This window comes from Oncorhynchus mykiss, chromosome 15, assembly GCF_057628025.1.
Source record: "Oncorhynchus mykiss isolate SJ-2025 chromosome 15, ASM5762802v1, whole genome shotgun sequence".
Taxonomy (NCBI): Eukaryota; Metazoa; Chordata; class Actinopteri; order Salmoniformes; family Salmonidae; genus Oncorhynchus; species Oncorhynchus mykiss.
The window spans coordinates 47,426,190-47,450,534 of NC_143036.1; the positions used below are offsets into that span (position 1 = coordinate 47,426,190).

A 24,345-nucleotide genomic window follows, 5' to 3' on the forward strand; every position below is an offset into this window, starting at 1 on the left:
TTGGCAAACTCCAAGCGGGCTTTCATGTGCCTTTTACTGAGGAGTGGCATCCGTCCGGCCACTCTACCATAAACGCCTGATTGGTGGAGTGCTGCAGAGATGGTTGTCCTTCTGGAAGGTTCTCTCATCCCCACAGAGGAACTCTTAGTCAGTTCTCCCTGACCATGCCCTTCTCCCCAGATTGCTCAGTTTGGCCGGGTGGCCAGCTGTTAGGAAGAGTCTTGGTGGTTACAAACTTGTTCCATTTAAGAATGATGAAGGCCACTGTGTTCTTGAGGATCTCAACACAATCCTGTCTCGGAGCTCTACAGACAATTCCTTCGACCTTGAGGCTTGGTTTTTGCTCTGACATGCACTGTCAACCGTGGGACCTTATATAGACAGGTGTATGCCTTTCCAAATCATGAAGTGTCTGAATACTTATATAAATAAGGTATTTCTGTTGTTTAATTCTAAAAACCTGTTTTCGCTTTGTCATTGTGGGGTATTGTGTGTAGATTGATGAAGGAAATAGCGCTCTGGAGCAATAAGGCTGTAACGTAACAAAATGTGAAAAAAGGGAAGGTTTCTTAATACTTTCCGAATGCACTGTACACAATCCATGTCTTAATTGTGACTTGTTTCAGAAAACGAGGCTTATGTCGTGCGTCACTTTTTCACAGGAGAGGCATTGTAACATATACATTTTTTTTTTTGCAGGAATGCCTTCTGGAACATGTGAACGTTCATGTACCTTAATAACAAACTGCTATGCTATCTGTAAATACAAATAAAATGGTTAAGTCACAAGCCTAGGTGGTTTAGCCATGGAAAAAGCTATATGAACCTTCCTGCTAGCCATGATTGGCTGAGATAATGGATGGGCTGGACATGCAGAGTGATGAGTTTGGATTGGTCTGCCATGTAGCACGCTTCCTTCTATAACATAAGACTCAGTATGTGTAGGTCAAAAATAGATATATCAGGAAATCGGTGGAAGTAGAATATGATAGCTAAAGAGATGGAGAAAATTCAGGCGTTAGATTGCAAATGCGGAGAGAGTGGAAAAGAGAACACAGAAGGCTGTTGTATATAACACCTGTCTCCAGATTACATCTTCAAACTAAGGGCAATCATGGCATCTGTGACAGAGAGGGAGAAGCGTTCATCCATGTATCAAATCAAATTTATTTATAAAGCCCTTCTTACATCAGCTGATTTCTCAAAGTGCTGTACAGAAATATATACACTGCTCAAAAAAATAAAGGGAACACTTAAACAACACAATGTAACTCCAAGTCAATCACACTTCTGTGAAGTACCGAGATAGGTACCGAGATGAGATCCTCAGACCCCTTGTGAGACCATATGCTGGTGCGGTTGGCCCTGGGTTCCTCCTAATGCAAGACAATGCTAGACCTCATGTGGCTGGAGTGTGTCAGCAGTTCTTGCAAGAGGAAGGCATTGATGCTATGGACTTTCCCCAGACCTGAATCCAATTGAGCACATCTGGGACATCATGTCTCGCTCCATCCACCAACGCCATGTTGCACCACAGACTGTCCAGGAGCATGCCCAGGCGTTGTAGGGAGGTCATACAGGCACGTGGAGGCCACACACACTACTGAGCCTCATTTTGACTTGTTTTAAGGACATTACATCAAAGTTGGATCAGCCTGTAGTGTGGTTTTCCACTTTGATTTTGAGTGTGACTCCAAATCCAGACCTCCATGGGTTGATAAATTTGATTTCCATTGATAATTTGTGTGATTTTGTTTTCAGCACATTCAACTATGTAAAGAAAAAAGTATTTAATAAAAATATTTCATTCATTCAGATCTAGGATGTGTTATTTTAGTGTTCCCTTAATTTTTTTGAGCAGTATATATAGTATACGGGCAAGAGAGTCTAGCTAGCTACATTGAATCGAATTCATTGCAAGTTAAAGCGTACCGTTAGCTAGCTAGCTAACATTAGCTGGCTGGCTCGCAAGCTAACGTTACGTGTATGATCTGTGTAGTAAAATTATTCATATCTCAAATCCATTTGCATTGCTAGATATAGTCTAATGTTAGCTAGCTAACTAACAATGAATCTAGTTAGATTCATGCAGGGTAGTAACGTTAGGAGTTGGGATTATGTTTCATTGTTTAGCTAGCTAGCTACATGTCTAAATAAAAGACTCCACATTCCAAGTAACCATTTCACTGCACCGTTTACACCTTCTGTATCCTGTGCATGTGACAAATGAACATTATTTTATATAGTGTGTGTTTGCTAGAGACAGTAATGTGAAGAACAACATGACCTGCACCAAAGTCAAATTAGGACGACATTAGGCCAACGAGACAGTGTCCAAGTTCTTAAATTCTCCAGTTGAAGGCCCTGCTTTTATTTCGTCACATTCACAACCGTAAGTGATTTTCTGTAATTAGCTCGTCATTAACTTGTAAATAGTACTTGTTGTGAGTTTTTATTAAAGTGACTAGTGTTCCATTATTAAAGTGGCCAGTGATTTCAAGTATATGTATATAGGGCAGCAGCCTTTAATGTGCTAATGTGTATACAGACATGTCGATATACATATTACAGTCTTGAAATCTTTGGATGTTTAGTACACTCACTACCATACTGACTGTTTAGCACAAGGCCTCACATGTGAATCCTTAAAGATAAGGGTGGGCTAAGGCTTAAGAGGGTGTAAACAATGCTGAATGGGTTTAGACAAAGAGCTCTCCAGCAGGTGTACCAAAAAATTCAAGGTCCATTTTCTCAAAAGGGAGTTTACAAGTTTATCAACTTTCAAAGCAGAATTACTTTCCCATTGTTCCTCAAATGTAGTGTAGAGTTGTGGCAAAAGTTTTGAGAATTACACCAATGTTAATTTTCCCAAAGTCTGCTGCCTCAGTTTGTATGATGGCAATTTGCATATACTCCAGAATGTTATGAAGAGTGATCAGATGAATTGTAATTAATTGCAAAGTCCCTCTTTGCCATGCAAATGAACTAAATACACAAAAAAAAAAACATTTCCACTGCATTTCAGCCCTGCCATAAAAGGACCAGCTGACATCATGTCAGTGAGTCTCTCATTAACACAGGTGTGAATGTTGATGAGGACAAGGCTGGAGATCACTCTGTCATGCTGATTGAGTTCGAATAATAGACTGGAAGCTTCAAAAGGAGGGTGGTGCTTGGAATCATTGTTCTTCCTCTGTCAATCATGGTTACCTGCAAGGAAACATGTGCCGTCATCATTGCTATGCACAAAAAGGGCTTCACAGGCAAGGATATTGGTGCCAGTAAGATTTCACCTAAATCAACCATTTATCAGATCATCAAGAACTTCAAGGAGAGCGGTTCAATTGTCGTGAAGGCGGCTTCAGGGCGCCCAAGAAAGTCCAGCAAGCGCCAGGACCGTCTCCTAAAGTTGATTCAGCTGCGGGATCGGGGCACCACCAGAGCTTGCTCAGGAATAGCACGTACAGTGAGGCAAAGACTTTTAGAGGATGGCCTGGTGTCAAGAAGGGCAGCAAAGAAGACACTTCTCTCCAGGAAAAACATCAGTGACAGACTGATATTCTGCAAAAGGTACAGGGATTGGACTGCTGAGGACTGGGGTAAAGTAATTTTCTCTGATATATCCCCTTTTCGATTGTTTGGGGTATCCGGAAAAAAGCTTGTCCAGAGAAGACAAGGTGCGCGCTACCATCAGTCCTGTGTCATGCCAACAGTAAAGCATCCTGAGACCATTCATGTGTGGGGTTGCTTGTCAGCCAAGGGAGTGGGCTCACTCACAATTTTGCCTAAAAACACAGCCATGAATAAAGAATGGTACCAACACATCCTCCGAGAGCAACTTCTCCCAACCATCCAGGAACAGTTTGGTGACGAACAATGCCTTTTCCAGCATGATGGAGCACCTCATCAATATTTTGGGTCCATGGCCAGGAAACTCCCCAGACCCTAATCCCATTGAGAACTTGTGGTCAATCCTAAAGAGGTGGGTGGACAAACACAAACCCACAAATTCTGACAAACTCAAAGCATTGATTATGCAAGATTGGGCTGCAATCAGTCAGAATGTGGCCCAGAAGTTAATTGACAGCATGCCAGGGCAGATTGCAGAGGTCTTGAAAAAGAAGGGTCAACACTGCAAATATTGACTCTTTGCATCAACTTCATGTAATTGTCAATAAAAGCCTTTGACACTTATGAAATGCTTGTATTCAGTATTCCATAGTAACATCTGACAAAAATATCTAAAGACACTGAAGCAGAAAACTTTGTGGAAATTAATATTTGTATCATTCTCAAAACTTTTGGCCACGACTGTATGATATACCATTTTCTAGCTCAGTCTTTACTTTTATCCAATGTAAAAAACACAATTTCAAATAAGATCGAATCGAGATGGTCGATCACAATTGTCTCAAGGCTTAAAAATCCTTCTTTAACCTGTCTCCTCCCCTTCATCTACACTGATCGAAGTGGATCAATAAGGAAGTGACAAGTGACATCAATAAGGAAACATAGCTTTCACCTGGATTCACCTGGTCAGTCTATGTCATGGAAAAAGCAGGTGTCCTTAATGTTTTGAGTCCTTAATATACACTCAGTGTAGATATAGTTGATAAATGTTTTTAAGAATTTGAAGTTAGGATAGCCTGAATGTTCACAAGTTAGCCTTGTAGCTTAATTGGCCAAGGAGCAGGACCATTTTGAATAGCTACCTCTGTATTCCTATGGTTCTCATTCAAACCTATGTTAATTCATGGAAATGTAATATGGTTATAGTTGAAGAAGTATACACAGTAGGGGTCTTCACGGGTCCACACAAACCCGAGAGAGGCGCGTGTTTTTCACGAGTGGGGCGTGTAGCTTTTTGTTTTTGTCGGCCAATCACAAGCCACCAAAGTGGCACTTAGCCTCTGGCTCTGTGTCTGTTGTGGCAATCAACTTACGAGATCAATGGAAGATGCAATTAAAATGACGGAATTCAAAGTTAAATGAGAATGATATGTTTCAACAACCAAGGGCCAAGAGGTAGGCTGTTCCTTAATACATTGATTAGAGCTGCTGTTGTGGAGGACGGGGGAAAGCGCAGCCTATGTAGATTTGATTAGCCAACCCAGCTACCTAGCTAGCTTAACTGTATTCTCTTCTCGGGTTGATGCAGTCAAAACAGGTACTATATAATCAGATTGGATGATAAAAACATAGCTTTGGCAGCTAAAAGTTAGTAACTAATGCGAGTCGGCTTGGTTGCTGCTGTCTCTCTTTCTCCTCCTCCCGCCACTCAGCAACACACAGGGGTTATCTCGTTTAGGAAAAAGACAGTCATCCGTCCCTTCTCCTTTGTGACCCGGAAACCCGGATAAGTGGTTGAGTGGTCGAGGAGTGTGTCATTTCGCTAGTAGGCAAACAAAAGAGTGTCCTCCCCTCCTCGATAGCCACCTTTCATCGAGGATATTCATATGTATCCTATTTTTTAAATCTACAACACCCCTTTTGAATCAGATTTTGTTTTGATAAAGGAAAAAAATATGCACACGTTTAAAAACAATACGCTATTTATCTATAAAATGTCTAACATTTCTAACTTAATTTGTTTTGATCCACCTCTGTAAACTTAATTTGCCTAATGACGTGCAAGTGGAGAAGGACCGTCTCATTTCAAGCGCATTTCCATCCACGTTCACTCGCTGACTCTCCTTGATTAACTTTTACCTTTTTTAAAAGGAGGCGAGAAGGACGCAGGAGATGAGCAAATGTACTTGATTAAAGGCCAGAGTCACAAACACACAGCAAAGTGAGATAGAAAGTATGTACTCACAGGGTTGTGTGTGTGCCAGCAGCAGTAGTAGCAGTGTGCGGCTGTGTTGGAAGTTCTGCAGAGTGTGATGGCCCTTCTCCAGGGCCTCCCTGAAACAACACAGTGTATCCTCCACATCCAGAGGAACACACACCACACACATGGCCCGGCGCACCTCTACAACAGACCAAAACACACACACACATGGCAATATGACTACGGCGACACATCAATATACCCACAGACCAGAATGACTGATGATTTATTTAAAAAATGAATGGTTGAATGTAGGGCTCGACATTAACGCTAGTCCTCTTGTCCGGGAGAAGTAAAAAAATAAAAAAAATGTAAAAAAAATATATAAAAAAAATTGTTGGCCAAGAAGAATATAGAAAAACAAATCACAAAAAAATCTCAATATCAAACAATTACTCTGAAAATAATTGAGAGGCAAACATTGGAATAATATTATATTTATTCTATCTATTTTTCATGTACATACTGTACTTACATGTACATACTGTAAGTAAAAAAGCCTACATGTCAAGGTGTAGGTGATATACACATATTGTCCAAACCAATGCTGACATTCAGAAAATGTAGCCAAACTTTAATGAGACTTTTAATGACATAAATATAGCCCGGAGAGTGAAGGACCATGCCATTGGTGCACCGTATATCACCCACCTTGAATCGGAGGCGGTCAGCATTGTTTTGTAAACACTTAATATGCCATTGAAACCAGAACTTTTCTCGTGTTCTATTGGTTTTTAAATCAACGTTTAAGCTCATTAGTCATGTACAGTGCCTTCAGAAAGTATTCAAAACCCTTGATCTTTTCTATTTTGTTACGTTACAGCCCTATTCTAAAATGGATTGAGTTGTTTTTTTCCCCTCATCAATCTACACACAATAACCCATAATGGCAAAGTAAAAAGAGGTTTTTAGAAATATTACATTTACGTAAGTATTCAGACCCTTTAGTCAGTACTTTGTTGAAGCACCTTTGGCAGCGATTACAGCCTCGAGTCTTCTTGGGTATGACGCTACAAGCTTGGCACACCTGTATTTGGAGAATTTCTCTCATTCAACTCTGCAGCTCCTCTCAAGCTCTGTTAGGTTGGATGGGGAGCGTTGCTGCACAGCTATTTTCAGGTCTCTTCAGAGATTCAAGGGTTCAAGTTCTGGGCCACTGAAGAACATTCAGAGACTTGTCCCGAAGCCACTCCTGCGTTGTCTTGGCTGTGTGCTTAGGGTTGTCATGTGCCTTTTACTGAGGAGTGGCTTCCATCTGGCCACTCTACCATAAAGGCCTGATTAGTGAAGTGCTGCAGAGATGGTTGTCCTTCTGAAATGTTCTCCCATCTCCACAGAGGAACTCTAGAGCTCTGTCAGAGTGACCATCAGATTCTTGGTCACATCCCAGACCAAGGACCTTCTCCCCCGATTGCTCAGTTTGGCCAGGCGGCCAGCTCTAGGAAGAGTCTTGGTGGTTCCAAACTTCTTCCATTTAAGAATGATGGAGGCCACTGTGTTCTTGGGGACCTTCAATGCTGAAGACATTTTTTGGTACCCTTCCTCAGATCTGTGCCTCGACACAATCCTGTCTCGGAGGTCTATGGACAATTCCTTTGACTCGTGGCTTTGTTTTTGGTCTGACATGCACTGTCAACTGTGGGACCTTATATAGACAGGTGTGTACCTTTCCAAATCATGTCCAATCAATTGAATTTACCACAGGGGGACTCCATCAAGTTGTAGAAACATCTAAAGGATGATCAACGGAATCAGGATGTACCGTAGCTCAATTTCAGGTCTCATAGCAAAGGGTCTGAATATGAATGTATTGTGGGGTATTCATTTTAGAATAAGGCTGTAATTTAACAAAATGTGGAAAAATTCAAGGGGTCTGAATACTTTCCAAAGGCAATGTAAGTAACCCATGCTAGATGGTAGTTGCTAGTTAGATCTCAATTCTTTCTTCATTTCTAATGGATATTATCTCTGTTACATGAAACTGCTCAAACGTTTGAGAAAGGTGTTTCCCGCTAATTGCATTTTGGAACATTCCCACGTAGCCTACAGCCATTTGCGCATTGTTGAGCTTATAATATGAAGAAATAAAACTTGATCATGTTGCATCAGCCTCATTGCTTTTTTAAAATAGTTTAATGTGCAGTGGTTGTATGAATTTTGGATCTGTCGACCCAGAACTGTCCCAGAGTCTGTTTTGAACTGTAATCATATTTGTTATCGTCCCAGGGACAACAGGACGCCCTTAATTTCGAGCCCTGGATGGAATTATTCTATAAACACATAAAAAGTACTAGTTTTGTAATTGTAATGTTGCAATATTTTATAGGCCTAAAAGGGAGCTTTAAAGGGGAAGTGTTGTATTTTGAGACAGGCTAATTACCGTGGCTGATTGGGCTGCACAACGAGTCGATAAGCCAGCGACCAGTGCACCAGTGTTGTATCGACATGCCTGCCGACTTGAAGCGCTTCCTACTGGGTATCACGGTCATGTAGCTAACGTGGCCATTTTTTGCTCTCACAGGATTTAATTTTAAGTAGGATAACCGTCTACACAAGAAATAACTAATATTAATAACCATTTAGATGTCACTTTGATACACACATACGGTCTACTCCTCAATGGGTAGGGCGTGAATTGCAACAACACCGAGACCCAGTGCCCTTCGCCTCCACTTGACAAGCACTATTGTCCGGCAACGGTGTGGGAAGTAGCTACCTTGTATCCAATATCAGGGTGACAGTCACAGTAAACACACGCATACAACGTATCAACAGTACACCCATCATCATACTTTTAATCAAAAATAAATAATTGTCAGTTTTAGAACTGAAAATCTACAATTATTATTTGTGTAAAACCAACAGTGAAATACGACGCAAATTCATTCACTCAAAGTCCAAACTCTTGCGGTACGGTAGTTGCACTACTTTGATTGCACTGCTCAATCAAACAGTCTAACCTACAGCAGAGCGCTTTCGACACGCCCACTACTTTCCTTTCGACAAACCCACTACTTTCCTTTCGACACGCCCACTACTTTCCTTTCGACACGCCCACTACTTTCCTTTCGACAAACCCACTACTTTCCTTTCGACAAACCCACTACTTTCCTTTCAACAAACCCACTACTTTCCTTTTGACAAACCCACTACTTTCCTTTCGACAAACCCACTACTTTCCTTTCGACACGCCCACTACTTTCCTTTCGGCAAACCCACTACTTTCCTTTCGACAAACCCACTACTTTCCTTTCGACAAACCCACTACTTTCCTTTCGACAAACACACTACTTTCCTTTCGACAAACCCACTACTTTCCTTTCGACAAACCCACTACTTTCCTTTCGACACGCCCACTACTTTCCTTTCGACACGCCCACTACTTTCCTTTCGACACGCCCACTACTTTCCTTTCGACACGCCCACTACTTTCCTTTCGACACGCCCACTACTTTCCTTTCGACAAACCCACTACTTTCCATTCGACACATCCACCAGCCCATACTATGTCGCCATATTGGGATACAGCTACCCACTTCTCCTTGAATATGCATCAGAAACCAATAGGCAGAGTGTAGTCTACTAATGCATTTTATTTTGTAAAGTGGTTCCTTGCATTATACAATGACGTAGAAATGGTGTTAAATACCATTTACATTTTTGGAGGGACAAGTGACTTGAACTTTGACAAGTAAAAAAAAATAGTCCTACTTGTCCAAAGGACAAGAGATAAAAAAGTTAATGTCAAGCCCTGGAATAAATAGCATAATAAGGTTGGCCTATATCAATAGTGCTAGGCTTATCGACTTATAGCAATAAAATATGATTCATTGATTGACTGATTGATTTCCAGCTGCTACTGGATTCCCGTACCAGAGCGTTCGAGGAGCTCAGCGTTTGGGTTGGTGGGAGTGTTGCACCCTCGTCTGGGGGCAGGCACAGCAGGGGGAGTCCAGCAATTCAGCAGCTGTCTCCCTGCATAGTTCTTACAGGTGATCTGACACGCAGGGGTAGAGACTGTTCAACACACACTGTACACACACAAACAGCATCCTAACACACAGCAGTAGTCTCAATTCTGTCCCTACAGTATTCATTATAAACCATACCCCATAGAAGCAGAGTTATCCTCTAGTCCACAGTAAGCCTTAGGAATGGATTAGTGTCCTGACATTGAGTTCAAGTATGACACCCTGTTCATTGGGTGGTAAAAGTTTGTGTCTATTCCCTCTAACCTTCTCTCCAGTGACGTTCTGTGTTTTGATGAAGTGTGGCTGAGGGACCGGAGGTCCTCCGAAGTAGCTGATCCTCTCTAGCAGTCTCCTCTGAGCGTGGACCAGGATAGGAGTGATCATGTGGGTGTAGCGCTCTCTGGGATGCACAACATACAGGACAGAGACAGTACTGGCAGGCAGGCACGCACACCTCCCTGTGATAGGATGGAAACTACCTACTATGTGTGTGAGTTGAAGAGCAGGGTCAACTTTTTATTTTATTTTTTTATTTTACCTTTATTTTACTAGGCAAGTCAGTTAAGAACAAATTCTTATTTTCAATGACGGCCTAGGAACAGTGGGTTAACTGCCTGTTCAGGGGCAGAACGACAGATTTGTACCTTGTCAGCTCGGGGGTTTGAACTTGTAACTTTCCAGCTACTAGTCCAACGCTCTAACCACTAGGCTACCCTGCCGCCCCAACTGCCACCCCAACTGTGCGTGTGTATGGAGAGCAAGAGAGAGAGCAAGAGAGAGAGAGAGATAGTGTGTGTGTGTGTGTGTGTGTGTGTGTGTGTGTGTGTGTGTGTGTGTGTGTGTGTGTGTGTGTGTGTGTGTGTGTGTGTGTGTGTGTGTGTGTTTGGAGAGCAAGAACGAGAGGGAGAGAGAGCAAGAGAGAGAAAAGTAGTGTGTCTGTGTGAGTGTGTGGAGATTAAGAGAGAGAGCGAGAAAGAGAGAGAGCAAGAGAGATAGTGAGAGAGCAAGAGAAAGAGAGTGTGAGAAAGAGAGTGAGAGCAAAAGAGAGAGAGAGTGTGTGTGTGTGAGGGATGTTACCTACCGTGTGTGTGAGTTGAAGAGCAGGGCGAGGTGAGCCAGAGTCTCCCAGCGAGCCTCGAGGTAGAGCAGCTCAAGGGTGTGAAGGGTGAGGCTCCTGATCCATCTCAGGTCCACCAGGGTACCGTCATCCAGAGGGGCGGAGAAGTGCATGCTGGCCTCCATCTCCTCATCCTCCAATTCAAACAACTGCCAGAGCTAAGGATGGATAGAGGAAAACAGACACACAAAAGTACAATTATTCACATGGTATAATTGTCACGTTCTGACCTTGATTTCCGTTGTTTTGTATTTATTTAGTATGGTCAGGGCGTGAGTTGGGTGGGCAGTCTATGTTTGTTTTTCTATGTTTTGGGGCATTTCTATGTTTTCGGCCTAGTATGGTTCTCAATCAGAGGCAGGTGTCATTAGTTGTCTCTGATTGAGAATCATACTTAGGTAGCCTGGGTTTCACTGTGTGTTTGTGGGTGATTGTTCCTGTCACTGTGTTTGTTGTCACAGGATAGGCTGTATAGGTTTTTCACGTTCCGTTTGTTGTTTTGTAGATTTAAGTTATTTCATGTATCGTTCATTTTCCATTAAAGAACATGAGTAACCACCACGCTGCTTTTTGGTCCGCTTCTCCTTCTACAGACGAACGTCGTTACAATAATAGTGGTGTCAACTATTTAATTATATTTTCGACTCAAGTTAAAGATTTTTGTACAAAACATGAAGTGTGTTTCAATGTAATGTACAGTGGGGCCCAAAATTATTGACACCCTTGATGAGACAAAATGACTGAATAAAATAAATCAAATACTGAGCTATATTTTACGGGGGAAAAATGGGGACATTATATTATTTCACACAATAAAATTGCTCAAAGAAAGACATTTTGTTTAACAAGTAATCTTTTTTTCTCTCAGAGGTCAAAATTATTGATGCCTCTTACTGAACAAAAAATATAAATGCAACATGTAAAGTGTTGGTCCAATGTTTCATGAGCTGATATAAGTTTTCCCAGACATTTTCCATATGGACAAAAAGCTAATTTCTGCCAAGGAAGCAGCAACTCTTCCTGGGGTCCGGCAAAATTAATGCAGTTATACAGAATTCACAACATACTAAGTGTGTGCCCTCAGGCCCCTACTCCACTACCACATATCTACAACACAAAATCCATGTGTACGTGTGTGTATAGTGGGTATGTTATCATGTGTGTGTATGTACACTACCTTTCAAAAGTTTGGGGTCACTTAGAAATGTCCTTGTTTTTGACCACACGACTGTCTAAAGGCTAGTTTTATTGCTTCTTTAATCAGGACCACAGCTTTCAGCTGTGCTAACATAGTTGCAAAAGGGTTTTCTAATGATCATTTAGCCTTATAAAATTATAAACTTGGATTAGCTAAGACAACGTGCCATTGGAACACAGGAGTGATGGTTGCTGATAATGGGCCTCTGTACGCCTATGTAGATATTCCATTGTAAATGAGCAGTTTCCAGCTACAATATTAATTTACAACATTAGCAATGTATATTACTGTGAAATAGCATTGTATCAGGCCAAACATATATATTTTTTAAAGCTAACAAAGGGTTGGTAACAGGCTGATTGGTCGTCTATTTGAGCCAGTAAAGGGGGCTTTACTATTCTTAGGTAGGGGAATGACTTTTGCTTCCCTCCAGGCCTGAGGGCACACACTTTCTGTCAAGTAGGGTTACATTGAAGATATGGAAAATAGGAGTGACAACGTCGTCTGCTATTATCCTCAGGAATTTTCCATCCACGTTGTCAGACCCTGGTGGCTTGTCATTGTTGATAGACAATTTTTTCACCTCCTCCACACGCGGAATTCAAAATTACAATTCTTGTCTATAATAGTTTGGTCAGATATACTTGGATGTATCGTGTTAGCGTTTGCTGCTGTCATGTCATGCCTAAATTTGCTAATCTTGCCAATGAAAAAAGTATTAAAGTAGTTGGCAATATCAGTCGGTTTTGTAACGAATGAGCCATCTGATTCAATGAATTATGGAGCTGAAAATGTAATTAAAGCTTTTTACTCTCATTCTTTATGTCATTTATGTGTGTTTCATAGTATAGTTTCTTCTTCTTTTTATTCATTTGAGTCACATGATTTCTCAATATGCAGTATGTTTGCCAATTGGTTGTATAGCCAGACTTACTTGCCATACCTTTTGCCTCATCCCTCTCAACCATACCATTTTTAAATTCCTCATCAATCCATGGGGATTTAACAGTTTTTACAGTAATTTTCTTAATGGGTGCATGCTTATTAGTAACTGGGATAAGCAATTTCATAAAATGTGTCAAGTGAAGCGTCTGGTTGGTCCTCATTACGCACCACAGACCAACAAATATTCTTTACATCAACATAGGAATCACTACAAAACTTATTGTATGACCTCTTATACACTATATTAGGCTCAGCCTTTGAAACTTTGGTTTTCCTAGATATGGCAACTATATTGTGATCACTACATCCGATGGATCTGGATACTGCTTTCAAGCACACATTTAGTAAAGATGTGATCAATAAATGTTGATTTCATTCTTGTGCTGTTTGTAACTACCCTGGTAGGTTGAATGACAACCTGAACCAGGTTGCAGGCACTGGTTACAGTTTGAAGTTTTTTCTTCAGTGGTCAGCCTGATGAAAGCCAGTCAATATTTAAATCACCCAGAAAATATACCTCTCTGTTGATATCACATACATTATCAAGCATTTCACACATATTATCCAGATACTGATACCAGATACTGATACCCACCAGAATAGGCTTTAGTTGAGGCAGATGAACCTGTAGCCATATTACTTCAACATTATCCAGATATTGACTGTTACCACTTGGTGGTCTATAGCAGCTTCCCACCAGAATGGGCTTTAGGTGAGGCAGATGAACCTGTAGCCATATCACTTCAACATTATTTAACATTATCCAGATATTGACTGTTAACACTTGGTGGTCTATAGCAGCTTCCCACCAGAATGGGCTTTAGGTGAGGCAGATGAACCTGTAGCCATATTACTTCAACAGTATTTAACATGAGATCCTCTCTAATCTTAACAGGAATGTGGTCCTTAATGTAGACTGCAACACCTCCACCATTGGCATTTCTGTCTTTTCAGTAAATGTTATAACCATGTATTGCTACCACTGTATCATCAAAGGTATTATCTAAGTGAGTTTCAGAGATAGACAGAATATGAATGTAATCTGTTACTAGCAAGTTATTAATTTCATGAACCTTGTTTCTTAAGCTAGATATGTTAACATGCGCAATTTTGAGCAGTTTTCTGGGATGCTTGCTTGTTTTCATTGCTTTACTGGGAAGCTTAGCAGCAGTTGATATTCCCCTGTTATTTATGTTGGTGCAGGGTGAGCTGCACACAGAGGACTTCCTACTAGGGCACACTGCCTCAGTGATAACAGCCTAAATCTGGTTCATAGACACATAATTGTTGCATAAAATAGTTGTAGGATCAGCAGAGGCATTCAGGGTAGTTAGCGGGACATAAATTGGGTTACGTACATTGTTTCTACCAATGCCCCTGGTATAATGTACATTTGCTAAAGCATTATGATAACTCAGCGGCCCAATGGTAGGGATTAACTGAGCTGGACATGGGTCATTGATAAGTCATTGTCTCAACGCAGCCTTATAATGCTGTGAAAGGATCCAGGAACCCAAATGATTTGGGTGGATCCCATCCTCATGTTTTGTTTCCAAAATTGTCAACAAAAGTTATCGCCATTGAGCTGCAATAATCACGAAGCCATATCAAGAAGCTGATTAAACAGCATGATCATTACACAGGTGCATCTTGTGCTGGGGAAAATAAAAGGCCACTCTAAAATTTGCAGTTTTGTCACACAACACAATGCCTGCCACAGATGTCTCAAGCTTTGAGGGAGCGTGCAATTGGCATGCTGACTGCAGGAATTTCCACCAGAGCTGTTGTCAGAAAATGTTACGTTATTGTCTCTACCATAAGTCGCATCCAGGGACGTTTTAGAGAATTTGGCAGTACGTATAACTGTTACAGGATTTAACTGTAACTCAGTCAAATCCTTCAAATTGTTGTATGTGCGATTATATTTTTGTTCAGTACATATTACCTGTTAAACAAAAGTTATATCTCTGAGCAATAGCATTAGTATAAAATAATATAATGTCCCTTTTTTTGCATACAATAAACACTGAGTTTACCAAACATTAGGAACACCTTCCTAATAATGACTGACATCAATAAGCCTGGATTCACCAGCTCAGTCTATGTCATGGAACCTGCAGGTGTTCCAAATATGTGTTGTACTCAGTGTAGCTCAGCATTTGAATTATTTAGTATATACAGTCATTTTTGCTTTTCTTTATCAAGGGTGTCAATAATTTCGGACCCCACTGTTCAATCGTTTATACATTACTTTGATGTTGCTTTAGCAATATCAAGTGTTTGGTGAAGTTGTGTAGACAAATTAGTATGTTTATGAGTTGAACAATAATCGAGCTCAAAAGCAAGTAAGAGTAAAGTGATAAAGTGAGACCTGCATCGTCTCCATCATGTTCATGACGAGGTCTGTAGCCAGCTCAAACAAAGGGGTGAGGACAGTGTTGAGCTGGTCCAATGTTAAAGGGATGGGGGGCTCCATGGATGTACCCCTGTCTACTAGTAGAGTGATGGTACAGCCCTGGTCCCATAGTGTCCGACACACACACTGCAACGTTGTCCAGTGGCCCCCACGATGGGCAAGTACCTGTTTACACACACACACACACACCCTTCAAAAATACCATACATAAACATACCAATATACAGGTCATTGCCAAACACATTACACTCTCAACATAAATACAGATATTGTTTGTACTGACGTTACGGTTTACATTTTGGAGTGTGTGTGGGCGCATGTATGCATACATACAGTGCATGATTATTTAATTGTTGTTGCCTGTTTGTATGTGTGTGTGTGTTCGTGTGTATATGCATCCGTGTATGTTTGTGTGTGTATATCAGGTACCATGGCTCTGCGGAGGTGCAGGGCAGCCTTGTTGAGTGACTCCAGCAGCTGAGTGGAAGTGCGTCTGGTCGGGGAGGTGGTCATCACTGAGGGCTCACTATAGTCCGAGTCCACAGCCGGCTGGGTACGGGGAGAGTCCTGCTCACTGTCCTGCTCACTGCTCTCTGTCGTGCTGAAGTCCTCTCCACTGGTGGTGGTGGCAGCTGAAGGGTGGAGAGAGAAAGAGTGAAAGATAGGAAGAATGTTCTTGTCCTCTGATGTGTGACCCCTCTGGTGATGGGTCAAAAAAAGAGACATAGGGAGAGGGAGAGAGAGTGAAAGAGAGAGATATAGACAGCAAAAGAGAAAAAAAGAGAGACAGGGAGAGGGAGAGAGTGTTGATGACAGTTAGCTGGTTTAGTTAGTTATTTCCTTACCCTGTCCGCTCTCCTTGGCCTTGTGGAGGATGGCTCTGAGGCAGGGCTGGGGCGTGGCTTTGGGGGGCGGGGGGATCAGATCAGGGACTCCGATGTGCTGATGCATGTTCCTCCACCTCACCAGAGTACCAGAGTGGGCCAGGGAGAACAATGACGGAGGCAGCTGGCTGTAGCTACAAGAACAAAAATGTCATCATGGTCTATTGTCTTTGTTGTAAAATGTAAAAATATTGTACATATATGTACAATCAACAGAAATGTATCTAACTCCTATGCTTGCTTAAAAGTGAGCTGGCACCAGATACGTTATAGGGCTAGCTCAGCTCACTTTTAGCTACACTCTTAGCGAATCGTGCTGGAAGGGACAGTGACTGTGAAAACATCTGAGCCAGCACAGTACAATCTGGAGGGAATGATAGCGTGACAAGGGTACAGTATGTATATGTGGAAAACAGTGATCTGTATGTGAGTGTGTATATGTGTATGTATGCATGTGTGTGTTTGTATCTATATTTACCTGTGTTGTAGGGCCCCAAGGCCCTGGTGGTTCTCCAGGCTCCTTCTCAGTAGTCCCAGGTGAGCCCTGGCGATGCTAAGGTTGAGGTGACACCTCCACAACCACTCCTCAGAACACACCTGTCTCAGACGCCTCCGACGCTGGTGACGGCGCACCAGGGGGGCTAGCTGGTTCAGCATGGTGTCCACCGCCTTACACTCCCTGACACACAGATGTGAGCGGAGCATACATGCAGGTAAGGACACACATGTACACTTGCATAAACAACACTCATGCAATTGGGGTAAACGTTGCTGTAAAAGTACTGTACCTGTTACGTTCTGACCTAAGTTCCTTTGTTTTAGTATGGTCAGGGCGTGAGTTGGTGTGGGCAGTCTATGTTCTTTTTTCTATGATTTGGGATTTCTGTGTTTGGCCTGGTATGGTTCTCAATCAGAGGCAGCTGTCAATCGTTGTCCCTGATTGAGAACCATACTTAGGTAGCCTGGTTTCACCAGGTGGGTGATTATTTTCTGTTCTGTGTTTTGCTTCACTGTTCAGGACTGTTTGTTTTTGTCGTTTTATTGTTTTTGTTCAAGTGTTCAGTATTCGTATTAAATACAATATGGACACCTACCACGCTGCGCATTGGTCTGACATTTCTTACTCCTCGTCAGAGGAGGACGAAGACAAGCGTTACAGTACCCACCTCTCTGTGTTCTGTGCTTTCAGAGCAGTCAGTTGTTTCTTCTGGAGAAGCTCTTTCCTCTTCTTGTCACTCCAGAATGTACTAGCTTTATTCTTCTAAAGGGGACAACAAACGGCTGTCAGATTTATTGAATTATTCTTCTGCAATAGCTTCATGGGAGGGACAGAAAAGAAAAGAGAAGGATTTTAGCTGAGCTCACCTTGTACTCCATGATGGAGGAGGAGTACTTCTTCAGTTCTTTCCCTGAGGTTGATCTGTCCCCTGGGCCCTTCTTAGGCCCTGTGAGTCCCTCATCCCTCCTGTCACACACACACACACACACCACATCACATACAGTTGGGTTCTGAGTCTGACCCCGCAAGTGTTTGTCCTGGTCTGTCACTTGGTATATATAAATCAGAGCCCTAAAACAACAACAACATACTGTACCAGCACTGTCTCAAGGACACAACAGGCCTTTTCATAAGCTACATCATTCTTTAAACTCTTAAATGTAACTAAAGATAATCAAAAATGTCATCTACGTAATCCCCAAAAGTAATTATTTATCACGAGGGCCATAAAGTTGGTGACTGTGAAGAGACACACACAAAGGTAGACACACTCAAACGCACACAAGCGACAGCACACGCACTCTAAACACACCTACACTGTAATATTGTTGTATGGTGGTACTATACATTTTGTATTGTAGATATTTAGTGGTGTAATAATGTTATATGATGTACTGTTTTAACATTTGTACTGTTTTATCTGTTGTTTTACAGTACCAGTCAAAAAACGTTTTTTCTTAATTTTTTACTATTTTCTACATTGTAGAATAATAGTGAAGACAAAACACATATGGACTCATGTAGTAACCAAAAAAGTGTTAAACAAATCAAAATATGTTTTATATTTGAGATTCTCCAAAGTAGCCACCCTTTGCCTTGATGACAGCTTTGCACACTCTTGACATGACAAGGTAGGGGTGGTATACAGAAGATAGCCCTATTTGGTAAAATACCAAGTCCATACTATGACAAGAACAGCTCAAAGAAGCGACAGTCCACCATTACTTTAAGACATGAAGGTTAGTCAATCCGGAAAATTTGAAGAACTTTGAAAGTTTCTTCAAGTGCAGTCACAAAAATCTAACAAGTCTGTAGAAAATAGTAAAAAATAAAGAAAATCCCTGCAATGAGTAGGTGTCTCAAAAACTTTTGACTGGAAATGTATATGTAATGTAAATGCCTTGTGTTTGGACACCAGGAAGAGAAGCTGCTGCCTTTCCAGCAGCTAATGGGGATCCTTAATAAATACAAATACATAATAACTAGTAATGCTGCAAACTCCAAGAAAGGTTAAAATCTCACCTTTCTGGTAAAAATAGTTATACATTGTACATGCTTTGTAAGTAGGAAAAACTGCAAAATCGGCAGTGTATCAAATATAAGTAATTTCAAACCATACAGTTTTGTTGAATATGAAATACATCATATTAAACATTTCATATTTTCATTATATTTCTGCTGTGTACTTGACATCAAAAGTGACTACACCTCAGTGCTTCTACACCTGCATTGCTTGCTGTTTGGGGTTTTAGGCTGGGTTTCTGTACAGCACTTTGAGATATCAGCTGATGTACGAAGGGCTATATAAATAAATTTGATTTGAAAAATAAAATCAATTTGATTTGAAATTTGATTTGATGTAGAGGTCTGTAATTTTTATCATAGGTACACTTCAACTGTGAGACACGGAATCTAAAACAAAAATCCAGAAAATCACATTGTATGATTTGTAAGTAATTTATTAGCATTTTATTGCATGACATAAGTATTTGGTCACCTACCAACCAGTAAGAATTCCGGCTCTCACAGACCTGTTAGTTTTTCTTTAAGAAGCCCTCCTGTTCTCCACTCATTACCTGTATTAACTGCACCTGCTTGAACACGTTACCTGTATTAAAGACACCTGTTCACACAGTCAATCAAACAGACTCCAACCTCTCCACAATGGCCAAGACCAGGGTGTCAGGTAGGGTGGAGGTGATATGATCCTTGACTAGTCTCTCAAAGCACTTCATGATGACGGAAGTGAGTGCTACGGGGTGGTAGTCATTTATCTCAGTTACCTTAGCTTTCTTGGGAACAGGAACAATGGTAGCCATCTTGAAGCATGTGGGAACAGCAGACTGGGATAAGGATTGATTGAATATGTCCGTAAACACACCAACCAGCTGGTCTGCGCATGCGCTGAGGACGCGGCTCGGGATGCTGTCTGGGCCTGCAGCCTTGCGGGGGTTAACACGTTTAAATGTTTTACTCATATTGGCTGCAGTGAAGGAGAGCCCGCAAGTTTTGGTAGGGGGCCATGTCCGTGGCACTGTATTGTCCTCAAAGCGAGCAAAGAAGTTGTTTAGTTTGTCTGGGAGCGAGACATCATGGTCCATAGACCCTGCCACATACCTTTCGTGTCATTGCCGTTGAATTGCGACTCTACTTTGTCTCTATACTGGCGCTTAGCTTGTTTGATTACCGTGCGGAGGGAATAGCTACACTGTTTGTATTCGGTCATGTTTCCGGTCACCTTGCCCTGATTAAAAGCAGTGGTTCGCGCTTTCAGTTTTGCGCGACTGCTGCCATCAATCCACGGTTTCTGGTTGGGGAATGTTTTAATAGACGCTGTGGGTACAACATCACCGATGCACTTGCTAATAAACTCGCTCACCGAATCAGCGTATTCATCAATGTAGTGGTTTGACGCTATGCGGAACATTTCCCAGTCCACGTGATCAAAGCAATCTTGAAGCGTGGAATCCGATTGGTCGGACCAGCATTGAACAGACCTGAGCACGAGTGCTTCCGTTTTTAGTTTTTGTCTATAGGCTGCGAGCAACAAAATGGAGCCATGGTCAGCTTTTCCGAAAGGAGGGCGGGGAGGGCTTTATATGCGTCGCGGAAGTTATAATAACAATGATCTAGGGTTTTACCAGCCCAGGTCGAGGTGTCTGCTTGGGGGGGATACACATGGCTGTGATTATGATCGAAGAGGATTCTCTTGGTAGATAATGCGGTTGGCATTTGATTGTGAGGAATTCTAAGTCAGGTGAACAAAAGGACTTGAGTTCCTGTATGTTGTTATGATCACACCACGTCTTGTTAATCAAAAGGCATACACCCCACCCTTCTTCTTACCAGAGAGATGCTTGTTTCTGTTGGCACGATGCGTGAAGAAACCAGGTGGCTGTACCAACTCCGATAGCGTGTCTCGAGTGAGCCATGTTTCCGTGAAACAAAGAACGTTACAGTCTCTGATGTCTCTCTGGAAGGCAACCCTTGCTCGGATTTCGTCTACCTTGTTGTCCAGAGACTGGATATTGGCGAGTAGTATGCTCGAGAGCGGTGCGCGATGTGCCCGTCTACGGAGCCTGACCAGAAGACCGCGTCATCTGCCCCTTCTGCGGCGCGGTTGTTTTGGGTCGCCGGCTGGGATCCGATCCATTGTCCTGGGTGGTGGGCCAAACAGAGGATCCGCTTCGGGAAAGTCGTATTTGTGACGCTCAATGCACTGCAAGTCCTGCCTCTCAAATCTCCTCTTTGGTTTTTAGCATATACCCACGTGCCATCTCCTCACTGGTTTTAAGGAGCACATACCCACGTGGTTGATTGAAAGATGAACTGACGTCCACACTCCAGTCAGTAACAAACCGTAAAGTTGGTAGCCAACCTCCATATAAAGTCCAAAGAAGTAAAAAAGAATGCTGTGGAAGGAGGAGAGATGACGAGAAAGGAATTTGGTTTACCGTTTTATCTGTGTATTAATTGTCGCAGTAGAGGAATTGTGCACTTCAGGTAAAATAACAACCAAATGTTTATATCCCAGGACCAGCTAGCTAAATAAATGCTTAATGCTTTTCGACCTGTCCCCAAATGAATGTAATTGGTTCAGTTTGTTATGATATTTCAACCTGCGTGTCCTGATCGTGTCTGGTGTGGGGGTACAAAATCAACACGGGCATTATGGAGCACGCAGGGGTGCGAGCGGTTTGGTCAGCTTGTCAGTGTTAGAGAAAATATATCTAAACTAGAAAGTCGCCTTTCATCTCATGTTTATACTGTCTGTCTATGGCAAACAGAAAGTGTTTTTTGGTTTAAAATATATTAATTATTTTAGATTACTGGCTATAAATTGATCTCTGAATGTGTTACAATGACGAAACCACTCTCTCCTGCTGCGTTAGTTAGAGTTCAGTCAGGAGTTGATGGACAGTCGGTAGAGCAAATTAAAGGATAGGAGGGACAGCCCAGCTTCAAGTAGTGTCAGATTTCACGTCCTGCTACACACAGGCAGAAGAGACATAATCCTGTGTCCGTGTGAATCCTACCGTGTCCACAGATCGATTTATAAGCAAAAATGTCTGTCAGAACCACGCAGGTCCACTAAACTGGTCCACAGAGGTCCACGCAGGTCCACTAACTAAAATGCGATAATAGTACTTAGAGGGCGGTACTATACAGTACCTGCTAAGCCAGCCAAATATGTCGTGTCCCCACTGCAGGACCAGCTCTAGATGGTCTGCCTGCATGGTCCTCTGGAGCAGCAGCACAGCAAACTCCATGAAGCACGCCTTGCGCTTGAACTTCATCACTGAAACACAGGCCAAATACACATTGATCAGACAGACACATACACAAAGTGCCTTCAGAAATTATTCATACCCCTTGACTTATTCAATATTTTGTTGTGTTACAGCCTACATATAGCCTACATATATTTTTTTCTCACAAGGTGAAAACATGTTTTTGGAAATCTTTACACATTTATTGAAAATAAAATATAGAAAAATCAAATTTACATAAGTATTCATATCCCTGAGTCAATACATGTTAGGATCACCTTTGGCAGAGATTACAGCTGTGATTATTTCTGGGTAAGTCTCTAAGAGCGTTGCACACCTTGGATTGTACAATATTTGCACTATTATTGAAAAAATGTAATCTTTGTCAAATTGCTTGTTGACCATTGCTAGACAGATCATTTTTAAGTCTCGCCATAGATTTTCAAGACGATTTGACTCAAAACTGTAACTAGGCCACTCAGGAACATTCAAGTAGGTCTTGGTAAGCAATTCCAGTATATATTTGCCCTTGTGTTTTAGGTTATTGTCCAGCTGAAAGGTGAATTTGTCTCCCAGTGTCTGTTGGAAAGCAGACTGAACCAGGTTTTCCTCTAGGATTTGCTTGTGCTTAGCTCTATTCCATTTATTTTTATCCTAAAACACTCCCTTGTCCTTGCTGATGACAAGCATATAAAATGAAGAAAACGTCAAGGGCTGTGAATACTTTCTGAAGGCAATAAACACCTAGGGAAGACAGGTACAGTAAACAGAGGGAACACAGAGATAGGGTTAATAAATACGTACAATCTTTGAAAGCAGCCTTCAGAGGGCTGTTGGTGACGATGGGGTAGAGCAGAATGGGGTCCTCCTGTCCAGTCAGTTCATGAGCATGGGCCACCGCTAAGAATAATATACAAGAGAAGAGAATATAATACAATATATTCAATGATACATATACAGTGGGGCAAAAAAGTATTTAGTCAGCCACCAATTGTGCAAGTTCTCCCACTTAAAAAGATGAGAGAGGCCTGTAATTTTCATCATAAGTACACTTCAACTATGACAGACAAAATTAGAAAAAAAAACAATTTTATTATGGTGGAAAATAAGTATTTGGTCACCTACAAATAACCAAGATTTCTGGCTCTCACAGACCTGTAACATCTTCTTTAAGAGGCTCCTCTGTCCTCCACTCGTTACCTGTATTAATGGCACCTGTTTGAACTTGTTATCAGTATAAAAGACACCTGTCCACAACCTCAAACAGTCACACTCCAAACTCCACTATGGCCAAGACCAAAGAGCTGTCAAAGGACACCAGAAACAACATTGTAGACCTCCACCAGGCTAAGGAAGACTGAATCTGCAATAGGTAAGCAGCTTGGTTTAAAGAAATCAACTGTGGGAGCAATTATTAGGAAATGGAAGACATACAAGACCACTGATAATCTCCCTCGATCTGGGGCTCCACGCAAGATCTCACCCCGTGGGGTCACAATGATCACAAGAACGGTGAGCAAAAATCCCAGAACCACACGGGGGGACCTAGTGAATGACCTGAAGAGAGCTGGGACCAAAGTAACAAAGCCTACCATCAGTAACACACTACGCCTGCAGTGCCAGACGTGTCCCCCTGCTTAAGCCAGTACATGTCCAGGCCCGTCTGAAGTTTGCTAGAGAGCATTTGGATGATCCAGAAGAAGATTGGGAGAATGTCATATGGTCAGATGAAACCAAAATATAACTTTTTGGTAAAAACTCAACTCGTCGTGTTTGGAGGACAAAGAATGCTGAGTTGCATCCAAAGAACACCATACCTACTGTGAAGCATGGGGGTGGAAACATCATGCTTTGGGGCTGTTTTTATGCAAAGGGACCAGGACGACTGATCCGTGATCCGTGATCCAGATCTCAACCACATAGAAAATCTTTGGAGGGAGTTGAAAGTCCGTGTTGCCGGGCAATAGCCCCAAAACATCACTGCTCTAGAGGAGATCTGCATGGACGAATGGGCCAAAATACCAGCAACAGTGTGTGAAAACCTTGTGAAGACTTACAGAAAATGTTTGACCTCTGTCATTGCCAACAAAGGGTATATACCAAAGTATTGAGATAAACTTTTGTTATTGACCAAATACTTATTTTCCACCATAATTTGCAAATAAATTCATTAAAAATCCTACAATGTGATTTTCTATGTGTACCTATGATGAAA

At 41.8% G+C, this 24,345-nt stretch overlaps 1 protein-coding gene across 1 annotated transcript in view; it reads right to left on the reverse strand.

Moving 5' to 3' along the window:
- Positions 1-24,345, reverse strand: part of cfap54 (cilia and flagella associated protein 54) — a 113,833-nt gene that overhangs the window by 38,360 nt on the left and 51,128 nt on the right. Inside the window, exons 28-39 of the mRNA XM_036944412.2 lie at positions 22,935-23,030; positions 22,033-22,159; positions 17,727-17,826; positions 17,528-17,622; positions 16,840-17,040; positions 16,323-16,495; positions 15,907-16,109; positions 15,433-15,642; positions 10,883-11,076; positions 10,066-10,201; positions 9,704-9,827; positions 5,816-5,971 (exon numbers count right to left, since the gene is read on the reverse strand). Of these exons, the coding sequence (XP_036800307.2) occupies positions 5,816-5,971; positions 9,704-9,827; positions 10,066-10,201; positions 10,883-11,076; positions 15,433-15,642; positions 15,907-16,109; positions 16,323-16,495; positions 16,840-17,040; positions 17,528-17,622; positions 17,727-17,826; positions 22,033-22,159; positions 22,935-23,030 (1,815 nt within the window). The remainder of the gene's footprint in view (positions 1-5,815; positions 5,972-9,703; positions 9,828-10,065; positions 10,202-10,882; positions 11,077-15,432; positions 15,643-15,906; positions 16,110-16,322; positions 16,496-16,839; positions 17,041-17,527; positions 17,623-17,726; positions 17,827-22,032; positions 22,160-22,934; positions 23,031-24,345) is intronic.